Source organism: Cystoisospora suis (genome assembly GCF_002600585.1).
Source record: "Cystoisospora suis strain Wien I chromosome Unknown contig_2221, whole genome shotgun sequence".
Classification (NCBI taxonomy): Eukaryota; Apicomplexa; class Conoidasida; order Eucoccidiorida; family Sarcocystidae; genus Cystoisospora; species Cystoisospora suis.
In genome coordinates, this window is record NW_027155020.1 from 16,229 (window position 1) to 28,104 (window position 11,876).

The window sequence follows — 11,876 nt, forward strand, 5'->3', positions numbered from 1 at the left end:
GTGCCTTCTGCCGAGGGCGGGGTGGTTCTCATCGGCTACGTTGACAGGTGTCTGGTCTTATCGAGATAATGATAAGACCATCCAGCTGGTCGGCCCTGCCAGGGAGGGACGGAGCGAAAGCTTTGGGCCGTGCAGCAATTTCTCAGAATTCACGGACCGCACAATCAAATCTTCGACATAGTTCGGGGTCCCAGTTGGAAAGCGACATACATACGCTATGCCGGGGCATTCTGGCTCCTCGTTGTTGCCGAGGGTGCGGCAGTTGCGGCTTTCTCAGGTTTTGTCATATTTTCTAGACAGGCGCAGACGGATTACCAGCTCCGAGAAACATATCAGAGCCGCAAGGTTGGCGCACAAACCAGCAACGAAGTTCTCAATAGAAAAGGGGTATTCCTTCAGTTTCCATCAGGCTACCGAATTATACCCCTCACACCTGTACGATGTAGTGCTACTGTGAAACAGGAAGGGAAACCATGTAATGCGGAATCTCTGGGGACGGAGGTAGCGCAGCGGCTCTACGAGAAAGCTCAACACAAAGCAGGGCGCTTCTCAGCAGGGAAGCTTCATCATATCCGCTATGGCCGGAATCGGTGGAGCGGCGCCGGGTTGGTCCACCGGTTTCTCGATGATATCGACCAGAGCAAACTCGAACATGCGGCCAGCCTTAACGATCATCTTCTTGTCGGATCTTTGCATGCCTACAACACGTACGTGTTTCTTCGCTTTGTGGTACCGGGCGATAATTGTATCCAGCGTCTCCATCGCACCGAAGTCGAAAAGCTGACAGGCATCGCCGCAGAGCTCGAAAACGACGTAGGGCGGGTCGTGCTTGACATCAAAGTTTTTGAGCAGGCTGCGCTTCGTTAAAAAGAAGATCGGGCCCTTGACTCGGTAGTACTTCACTCCTGACTCAGGGTCAATTCTGCTGGTGATGCGGAGTCGAGATCGGTTCTTCCAGGCGAACACGCACGCGGATATGCAGACACCCGAAAGAATGGCACTGCCGATGTCTGCGCAGAGTGCGACTAAGGTCGTCAGCAACATCACGAACGCGTCACTCCGACAGATTTTCCGTTGGAGGACCGGATGTTTCTTTCTTAGCCTGGCCGGCAGGAAAGATGCGAACATCGCCGCAACTGCTTGCCACTGGAAAGCATGGTACGCGGTGTACATGATGATGCCAGCCAGACCGCCAAGGGGCACGTAATCAAGAATATGTGCGCTAGCACCCACGAATGCGAGGTTGACAAGGGCACAGAATATAGCAGATTCTCTTCCCTTCCCGCCAAATTTCCAGTTGAGCAGCGAGGGCGATGGAGCTGTGGATCCCGGCAGAGCCCCTAAAAAGCACGCCACAGCATTAGCTGCCCCGACGCTGACGAGGTGCTGATCAGGATGACTGCCCACTTCCGGTGCCTTGTCAGACATCATGTCTACAGTGATCAGTGTCGACATGTAGTTCACCATGACGAGTGCAAGAGTCAGCTCCAGCATGGTCATCAGGTTCTCAGGCAGCAAGTAGAAGCCGACAGGCTTAACGTTAGCTGGGTCGAGAAAAAAAGGCTTCGGCCATAGATCTCCATCTGTTACTGTCGAAAGAGATGCAACCGTCTTAGTCTGCATGTGGCAAACTCGCCGGACCAGCACGAACTCGATAAAGCTGCTAAGACCAATAGCCAGGAAGGATGACGGTATCCAACGGTTTATCCTGATCCGGGGTATCTTCTCCCAGCAGCACATCACCGCGAACACAACGACAATCATCAGCACCACCCAAAGCCATTCATAGCCTGTAGAGCTTACGGGATCGAACCGAAAGGTGTCTACCTGTGCCTTGACGTTGAGGATGGCCACGGCGTTCAGGTAACCCACGATCGTTGCGCTGGGTACGAACTGAGAAAAACGAGAAAGGCGCACTAAACCCATCAAGAAGCAACATACACCGGAAAGAACCAAGGCAGGGAAAATAAATTCCAAGCCCTCATCGTGGCATATGTTTGTTTGTTCGTCACAAGACGTTTTCGTCACCTTCGCCAACGTTACTGCGAGGCTTGAGGTGACTGTCGTGATCGATAACGGGCTTCCACCAAACACAGCGGTGATCAGGCCGGTGATCCAAGCTCCATGTAAAGCCGCAGCGACCGGCACGTTTGCTATAATGGCACACGTCATTGTTGCCGGCAACTGAGAAATCGGAACAGCAACGCCGGACTGGAGTTCGCCGAGGTAATCCCTCAGCGTAGCTGCTGGACGCCGCTGACACCCCCAGCCCCACGTGACGCCTTTGAGTCCATCTAGGAAATTAGTATAGCTGCAGTCCCCACCATCCGTAAGGATCTCCGGGTTATCTGTGGAGGCGGCACGTGCCGCCTTCGCCGCTGGAAACCATGACTCTGTCCGGTGAACGCTGTACGACCGCCGGGGCGTCAGATCATCATCCTCCTCTTCCGAAGGAGAAATGCTTTCTTTTTCCAACTTTTCAAGTAACGGGGAGGAGCCTCTAGTTGTGTCGGCGGTGAACTTCGCAACTGGCCCTTGGCGTGAATCTGCAGAACCAAGGTTATCAGTCAGGGGCTGGCGCTCGTTCGGTGCATCTCCTTGCGTTGCTTTAACACGTCCCGAGCCTTCCGCCGCAGCAGCTCTCTGCAAGACACCTTCCCGGCCTCGGCGGCTGCTCGTGGTGGAAGCGCTGGAAGCCCTACTGCCACTGCCATGGGGTTGTGGCGGACAGGTCAGCAAGTTGGTCGGCCCAGGGCTCTTTACAGCGCACGATGTGAGAAGACTACTGCCCTTCTTGCCAGGGCAGTCGCCTTGGCCGTCTGCCCTCAGGGAAGCGCTCCTGAAAGTTGGCGGACTACTGTCTGCGTGCGGGGTATCTCGGACGCTTGAGAGGAGACAGCTGCCCTGATCCCTTAGCTTCCTCCCTCGTCTCGTTTCAAAGGGCGTGCCACAATTCTCACATACGGAGAAGGGCGTTCCCCTTATACGTCTCAACCAGACACGATGATGCTGGAGAGGATCCTTCTCAGCCCCCTGCTCGCAGCAGCAAGTGGGAGGATGTGCAAGCCCCTTTTCTTTGCTGCAAGGTGCAACTCCGCACGGCCCGGCTCTCCGTCGTGCCGACTCAGCGCCATCCCGTGGGCTGGACTGACCTTCATGGTTCAGAGCTTTAGAGAATATTCGACGGCGGTAAATGACAAAATCTTGAGGGGACTCAATGAGGCTTTCGGCGTGGGAAGCAGTGACAGTCAGTGAGGAGACGTCCAACAGCTGCACCCGGTTGTCGGCGGTCTGCAATGCTCTTACGCTTCCCGAGCAGGCAGTGCTGTTTTGTACTGATTGGTGCAGATGGCAGTCACAAGGCGAGGCCACCCACTGTTCAGGGATACACCCTTCACCGTTGTTTGCAGTGCGCGACAACGGCAATTCGGCTTCGTTTTCTGCACCAGCTCTTTTTGTGTTGTCAAGTATTTCAGGAGTCCGATTGGGCACTGGGAGCGACGCAGGAACACCAACGCCCACATCATGTGGCTGGGCTGTCGATTGCCCAACCGTGGCGGTCCCTGGTCCCGTTCCCCTCGAACTCACGAGCTCGGAAACAAGAGACGACGAAATCTGGGGAAGAGGTTCTGCCGTGGGAAAGAGTTCCGTCGCAGGCTGCGGCTGCACTGGTGCTGGGGTGCAGACTGGGAGGGAAGAAAATACCTGTTGGCGCACGTTGCTGCTGTGTCCCGACTTGTCGGAGACGTCACCCGAGGGTCTTATGGACAAGGAATCCGTTAAGCGGGCTACGCCGGAGACGGTCGAGTGCTGATCTGAGGTACAAAGAGCCCGGTCACCTGACGAGTGCGTTAACGCTCCTGCACTTCTTGTAGACTCCCCTGGCGCTGAGCTTCCGAGCTGTGGCCCATTGCCAAGAGGAACAAGAACCGGTCTGTTGATATGGAGCGCCGACTCCCCGTGACTGCCACGGCCATCCGGGGCAGAATTTTGCGCCACCATGATCTCGTGAGGGGACTCCAGGAACTGACCGCCTGCAGTCTGTCTTCGACAGAGCTGAATCAAAGAGATCGATTCTGCTCAACAGGGGTGCCATAGACACCGAGAAAGGAGGACCTACTTCTAGGAGACTGACCCTTAGCATAGCAGCACCGGCGCGTCCCGAGACGGGATACGCTCTACGTGTCACTCCAGTCCACAGCCTTAAAACGGAACCGTTCCTTACAAGCATTGGACTCGAAGTTCGAGTCACCAGAGTATGGGGGGAGAGGTACAAGCTGCCGTGTCCAACTCTACTGGCTCTCCGGCGAACCGTACCTCGACCAACAAAATCTGGCTCAGATAGAGTTAGCAGTACAGAAAAGCGAACGACCAGACACAGGATCGAAACAACAAAGCACATCGGATTTTCCAGCTTACGGAACGATCTGTCTTCGGCAACTGAAAAATAGCTTCGCTCAGAAGCTGGTTGTTTGCCGTGCAGCACCCGATGGAAACTGGCGGTACACTGTAGTGGCCTGTTCTGTTTATTTTGGGGCCTATTGCAGTGGCCGACCTGCGAGAGCAACGAGAAACAAAAAGAACCTGTAGGCCAAGCTCAGCTTAGACCCTGGCTGAGGTCTAAGTACTGACGTCAGACCGGCGATGCAGAGCAGGCACTAGTTCGTGCGCTCTACGATAAACTTCAACGAAAAAAGTCAGCCTCAGACAAAGTCAAGAAAAAGAAGTGACTTGTTTTAACAAGCAGCATGGAACACACAGCCCGGAGCGGACGAGCAACCTGGAACGCTGTCCACTGTTCTTGGACAAGGCCGCCACACATCCGTAAAAGCTTTGGCTCAAGCGAGCATGCCCCTCTTCGGCCGCGGCGACTACCCCGTGTCGGTCTCAAAAACAGAACACCCAGTTATCGGTAATCGGCTTACGCTCCTCAAGCACGCTGAATTAGATTTCGGTAATTTCCTTCAAAGGGCTGATGTCCGAAGTAGATACACATATCGGCTTAAGACGAGGCACGGAGGCTTAGACCTTTCTGATCAAGCCATGTCGCTTTTGGTTTCCTCAAGGGGATCAGTGGGACAAGGCAGTCCAAGGGGCTTCGAGGGCCCAGCGGGAACTCTCTACGATGGAGCCCTCTCACGAGCGTGCCCCGTTACCGGACATTCAAAATGCCTACCATTTTCTCTGCAGCTAGATACCAAACAAAGTCCATATTGATCTGCGGCCGCGTATAACCGTCACAAGAGCCGCAAGCAAGACTCAGCAGCGGAAGACAGCAGGGTACGCATCGCTTCACACCGTCATAGAACGGTGCTCACTCTCACGCGTACCTCATAATTGCGCTTATTCTTCCGAATTCAGTTATTTTCCCTCAGCCCGACCACGCAGGTTGCTGTGTGTCCAACAACGGTCAGGGCACGCCTTGCTTAAGCGCAAGTTCGGACTCTGCGGGTCTGCCAGTATAGAGGAAAAGGGCTCCCAACTGAGCCATCCCTTCAGTAATGTGGTCAGTGTTGTGCTTCACGCCGTTTAATTTTCTTCGAGCCCAGGCCGCTCCCGTCTGCTGTAAAAGATCAGGTCCGTTTCTCAGAAGCAACATTGACTGTAGCGGTAACGCTCTTCTCTGTCATGCTTCGGAGTGCAGTTTTCTCATTCCTACAGTATTTCCCTATCCTTGAACGAAGCTGACGAAGCAGACTGTAGACCCTTGGCGATTTCCCAACACGTTGCATATCAAGTACGGCGCAGCTTCCTCCGGTCCATCCACTGCGCTACTGCTTCCATCGGATCCGGTGTATCCTGCTACCGAGCAGACTTGAAAGAAGTCCTCTAAAAACAGAGAAACTAATATGCTGCTGCAGCCAGACTGCTACGTCTACAAAGAATGGCTGTTCACAGTTCTTGAGTCAATTGCCTCCCTGAGATGGCTGGGCCAGCCCTGTCTTTTTACAGGAGTGCGACGCCTACGCACGGGTGTAAACATTTTCTCAGTTTTGAGCACGGGCGTGACTTGATGGGTCACTCACAGAAAAGATCCAAAAGGGGATTGTCAGCCAGACACCAACGGTGCAAGCTCGCTTCGGCGACAGGCATGAAACCACCGCAGGGGCAACAGTGCGTCTCACGTGTTTGGCGTGGCTTGACCCAAGCCGGGCTTTACACCACTCTGTATTCCTCCACATGTTAGATAACCAGAGAAAGGACGTCAAATCTTAGTGCACGTGTCCAGTAGGGCTAGTAGAAACCACTAATTTTCCTACGGACCGACCAAGCTCATGAGCTCCGGTAAGAGAAAGGTAAGAAGTAAGAAAGTAAAAGGGACAATCTGAAACGTATCTACAGAAGAAGACATCATCGTATCGTCAACACCCCGATGCCACTACTCCAAGACGCCTGGAAAACTCACTGCACTTTTATCGCCAAGCATTTTCAGGCACAAGAAAAGGACACAATTCTGTTGTTGCGGGTGCTTCTTTATTTTCCCTTCTTTGATGCAATAAACGCAGCGATCTCCGCTCGGAGTTCCGGCAGAGGTATGAGCTCTTCCTTTGTGAGGGGCATTCTGGAGAACGACAACAGAACAACGTAAAAAGCAACGACGCCAGAAGCCTTCTCCTCTTTGAATTTCACAACAAAAACGACATATCTATTCTCCCCCTTCCCCCCTGCGCCGCGTGTTTTGAGCCCCTTTAATACTAGAGTGTGTACATGCCTAACATTGCGGATGGAAAAAAGACAGAAGACGACGACTCGCTTTTTTGAGAGAAAATCCGGACTCACTTAGGCCGCTGCATGCATAGTTCTCTACACATGGAGCAATGGGAAGATAGATTGAGTGACCGTTGTATGACGGAGAGAAGATCACTTTAAGTGTTCCCATGAACGAGCATGGTGAAACCAGGGCCCCCAAGTGTACATACTTCTTGAACAGACGAGAAAACTCCATCAAAAAACCAAATGTGTTGTTAGTTTCACGGATGTCCAGCAGGGTCAAGAACAATAACAGCAAGAAGGGAAGCCGTATCTTCTTTGCAAACCACCTATGATCTGTACTGATATCAATACACGTGATCAATAAAGAGCTATACCTGTTGAAAGGATCAGACGGCTCCGACATGAGATGCCGCTCAATATGCTTCCTATCCATCACGTTGTTACTCGTCGGCAGTCTCACTGGATCAGTCATCACATCCGCCATAATCGGATCCAGGTATTCCGCCTACACATACAAACAAGCAAACAATACTACCTCTATCATCAGAATGAAAGCAATAGACAATCCCTTCACCTACACGTATGAAATGGATGGCAAGGACAAAGAAGCGATAGGAATAGATAAACAGATACATAGATATATAGATAGAGGGATACTCTTCCTCAGACTGGTGAAACGAACTATGAGAAAGAAATGCAACTACCCACAGAAAAACTGACTTCCACAAAGTGGGATAAACCCTTTGAGAAGTCAATTTTTCATGAGGAAGGCGTGGGGGTGAAGACAACCTTTCACTGTAGGTGGAGCACCCGGAACACGGACACCTCACACGCACATCCTTTTTCTTCTGCTTCTTCCCTGTGGTATAGATCTGTACCATTCCCGTGTACAACATTCACGCTACCATCCCCCGCCCCTTCTCCTGTCATCTTCCTCCTCTTATTGTGATTCTTCTTCCTCTTGGCTTCCTGTGACACCTTCCACTTGACAACAAACAGAGAGTCATGTCCCCAAACGTCCCTACATCATAGACAGCAAGACTGTTTTCCCGCCTACTCGTATCCATAGAACTAACTTCCCCATCGTCTGTTCTTCTTCGCCCGCCCTTCTCCCATGATAATCGTCCCTAAGGCCACGCCCACAGTGATACCTCCTTGGTGTTGGCTCTTTTTCTTTCGAATTCCGCTAAGGAAGGCATAACGAGAATCCGATCAGATGACTTCATCAAGAAAACCAATCAGGAGAATACCACGAATTACGACGAGAAGAGGAAATAGAAGAAAAGGAACAGAATCGATTCTATAATGGTTAGCTAGATCTACACGTGCATGCATGCTTACTGGGAAGTCATCATAGTCAATCTCGACCTCTTCGTCCTTTCCTTCAGCAAGCATTTTAACAAGCTCCTGAAACTTCTCAAGCAGCTTTGCATTCATCAGGCCTTCACGCTTTGCGATGCGGTACTGAAGAGAAAGAAGAAAAAGACAAAGAGAAAAGTCCCAACAGCAGCAGCGGACAAGAAGACTGAGAACAGACAGAAAGGAGAACTCTCCCCTCCGATTCCAGATGTATGAAAGGAACGCGATTGGTTCGCCAGGAAACGGGCCTGGCCAAATCACTGACTTGTAGCTTGCTCCGTGTACACTCAAAAACGAGAAAGATGACTTCATTAAGTTCTTTAGCAAGTGGAAAGAAATACTATCTTAACGCCCAAAGAGAAATAAGAGGAAGAGAAGATCTTTTAGTTGAATAGATGTGATTGAGGGACATGTCGTCTGTAGAGGAAGCCAGAGAGATATCGCGGACTTCGGAAATCAGGGCAATAACAGAAGAGACCTTCGTAGAATAGAAATTAGCCATTCAGTTCAACCTTGAGAGAAACGTATCTATATATCTAGCTATCCATATATATACAATCTTGGTAGGTACATGTTGATGCATGTGCTTTGGGAGATACATGCAATTGTGCATACACGCATGCAAGTCTTTGGAGTGCTTGTATCTCTTCTCCCTTCATACAGCTGTATGTAAACACTAGCAGTGGTATGTTTCGATGGCCCGCCAGAGAGAGAATATGAAGAAAAACATAAGTATACATACGACAGATACATATAAATCAACAGAACTAATACAGAATACATAAGATACATGACACGTATATAAGATCGGAACCCGCGACACTCATGACGAGTGTCATCCGAATTCTGTTTCAGAGAGTTGTGTGTGTTCTCGCCATTGTCATTCTACAGTGGAGAAGGCACAGTGAGAACAACAGGGGGGGTAGAGCCCAATCACCGCCTGTCTCTATTGAAGTGTACATACACACACACACATATATATGTACACTACAGAGAAGGGGTCATCATTCCTCAGAAGAATAGGGAGAATTCCTCCCGATTTGCAGAAGCCATCAGAAGTTTACCGCTTTGTTAACTGTATCTTTCTGAAAGTAGCGACCGTCTTTGAGAATTTCTCCTACTAACAATGCTCCATCCTCAGGATCGGCTTGTACTGAGAAACCCACAGGTTCAGCAAAGCAGAACACACAAGATCAAACACTTCAGACCGACATGTGAGAAGACGACAAAACACAACCTCCACGAGACTTCTTTATGATCATAATACAGTTCAAACGTCTGACGAGAATATAAAGAGAACGATTCCTCACTGACCCAAGGCTTCTACTGACGACCAAAGATACACAGAAGATAGACGGATACACACTCTTTATCGTTGCGGGGTGGCTCCCACGTACTTTTCATCATGGAATACCTCCCCTTGCGTCCTTATATTCCGTTGTGGCAGAAGATTCATATACACCTTTTCTATTTGCTGCTACTGGAGAGATCTTCCCAGAACCACAGGAAATCCTTACCTAATCTATTCTATCATGGTTCGGAGCTCACACATATATTCATAGAGAGATATATTCGATGTAACAGATGGAAAAAGATGCACTCCAAGTATACATCCTATGTATGTTAAGGAGGAAAGACTTCCTTTCTCTCTTGGAGTCTCTCGACGGGTTCCCCGTATCTTGAAGTGAAGATGGATGACGGGGTCTCTCATCGGTGCATTAGAGTTGTGTGCTAGTGATCTTTGGACATAGAGGAAAGGGCGTTGAAGAAAGAAACGAAAAAAGGAAGTAAACGAAAAGAAGACAGACAGAAGCCAACAAAATACAAAAAAGTTGGAGGAATGCCTTTCTATGTATGAATGAGAAAGAAGAAGAACCAGATATCATATATATACCAGCTACTGATAATGTATTAACACATCCACTCGCTAAGCTATCTTTCAGAAGATCTCTGATTAGCTACGCATGTGACACCCTAATTTTCCTTCTTTCAGACGACGAAAGAAAAAGAAAACAGACGATGGATACCTGTTAGCATCTCTACACGCCTTCACCCTCCCTTTATTATTGCGGGTGCATGAGCTATTCCCTTCTTTCCTTACTGGACGTCTGTGGCTCTTCTTCTTCATAGTCTTCTTAGGATCTCTTGTCAACTAAGACGACTGCTCTATTTCAGCCACAGAGACCTGCGGCTTCGAGAGACGATGAGGAAAAGAAAGAAAGCTGAGGCTCCTTGAAGAGGAAAGGACGACTCGTACAATCTGGTAAGATGAGTTCGCCTTCAGTTGACAGCTTCACCGGCAAAGGAACCACTGTATCTATGTATGTATGTACGTATATGGATGTACGTATGTCTATAGGTATGTACGAGCATGTATGTATATATGGATGAATACGTATGTATGGGTGATGAGGGGCATATACACACGCACACACCGAATGTTTTTTAAATATCCTGGAGTCAGTACGAGGGAGAGAGAGGAAGAAGAAAGAAGACGAGAGTAGAGGTTAAGAAAGATGTTAGATATGAAATAGAGTCCTCATGCTTACGTAGATAGACGTAGCTTTCCAAGACTTTCATCAGCCAGTTCTTCGGTTTGAAGTTATACTTCTCCATATTGTTGACCTATATACATGTACATACACCCCGGCGGTGAAGAGAAGAAAGAACAATGAGATGCATCCACTCAGATTCTCCGTCTTCATACATACATGAAACGACACACACGTCTATAAAAAAATGGCCCAGAAGCACATTCACGTATTGCCATACCTATGTCTCTCTCTCTCTCTATATATATATCCATGTACCTACACACATACATGCAGAACGTGTACACGATTGATTAGACGAGTTGCAGGACATATGTACGTATACATATACATACGTCTCCATGGGAATACAATGGCTTAGGCTCTCTCTGTGAAGCAGGGTGGTCCGTATAAGGAAGTAGGTGGGTCGATTAGAGAAAGGAAGAAACTCCCCGGAGGGAAAACAGAAGAGCACACAGGTTAGATGTGGATCTACAGAGATAAGCAGAGTCAGACAGTACGCACACACGACCCACTCACTATGTCATCTGCTCGGGGAAGATGATCTCTACGCCTGATAGAAGAACTACTGACTCCGATGCTCATTCTGTTGAAGTTTCTTACTATGGCCTCTCAATACACACAGACCCTTTGTATACATGAATGTACGATGCTCATATACGTAGATAGCGAAGGAGGGAAGAGAAAGAAAGGAGGAGGAGAAGATATTCAGCACATGGGGGAGAGACACACACATAGAGAAACAGAGAGATAGAGACAGAGAGAAAGAAAAAGATGTCACTTCATACCCACCGCACACTGGATATTGCACATACCTTCAGTTGAAGACAGCGGGGTCCTACTAGATGATCTAAACAACAATCTAGAGTCGTCACTGCCTGAGGTAGAATACTTGAGCTCTTTATTATATACGCGCCTGCATGCATGCATGACAATGCACAACGGAAGGCATACACCTACACTACCTTGGAGGGGAAAGCAAAGAAAGAAACGCCGAAGAGTCAACGGTGAATCCGTGCGGTAACGAACAACTAAAAGTTGTGAAAGAATAGCTTGCGAAAGCAAGCTACTCTCTTCTCTTGAAAAGTTTCTCTCTTCTCGAGGTGTCCGAAAGACAGAGTAGTGGAAAAGACGCTTAAGAGCTCCGCTGCATCTATCCACGATAGACCCATCTAAAAGCAGACTTCACTCTTCCAAGAGAAAGAAAGAGCGAAAGTGAAGAAGAGACACTTTAAGTCGACAGAGGGTATC

General features: G+C 49.3%; 1 protein-coding gene across 1 annotated transcript in view; it reads right to left on the reverse strand.

The window, feature by feature from the left end:
• Positions 1-308: 308 nt before the first annotated feature.
• The window catches only part of CSUI_004682 (u-box domain-containing protein), a 30,887-nt gene continuing 19,319 nt past the window's right edge, over positions 309-11,876 (reverse strand). The window contains exons 20-26 of the mRNA XM_068064867.1: positions 11,418-11,590; positions 10,623-10,698; positions 9,138-9,226; positions 8,056-8,178; positions 7,089-7,219; positions 5,331-6,562; positions 309-4,555 (exon numbers count right to left, since the gene is read on the reverse strand). Coding sequence (XP_067923156.1) covers positions 6,475-6,562; positions 7,089-7,219; positions 8,056-8,178; positions 9,138-9,226; positions 10,623-10,698; positions 11,418-11,590 — 680 coding nt within the window. The 3' untranslated portion in view covers positions 309-4,555; positions 5,331-6,474. The remainder of the gene's footprint in view (positions 4,556-5,330; positions 6,563-7,088; positions 7,220-8,055; positions 8,179-9,137; positions 9,227-10,622; positions 10,699-11,417; positions 11,591-11,876) is intronic.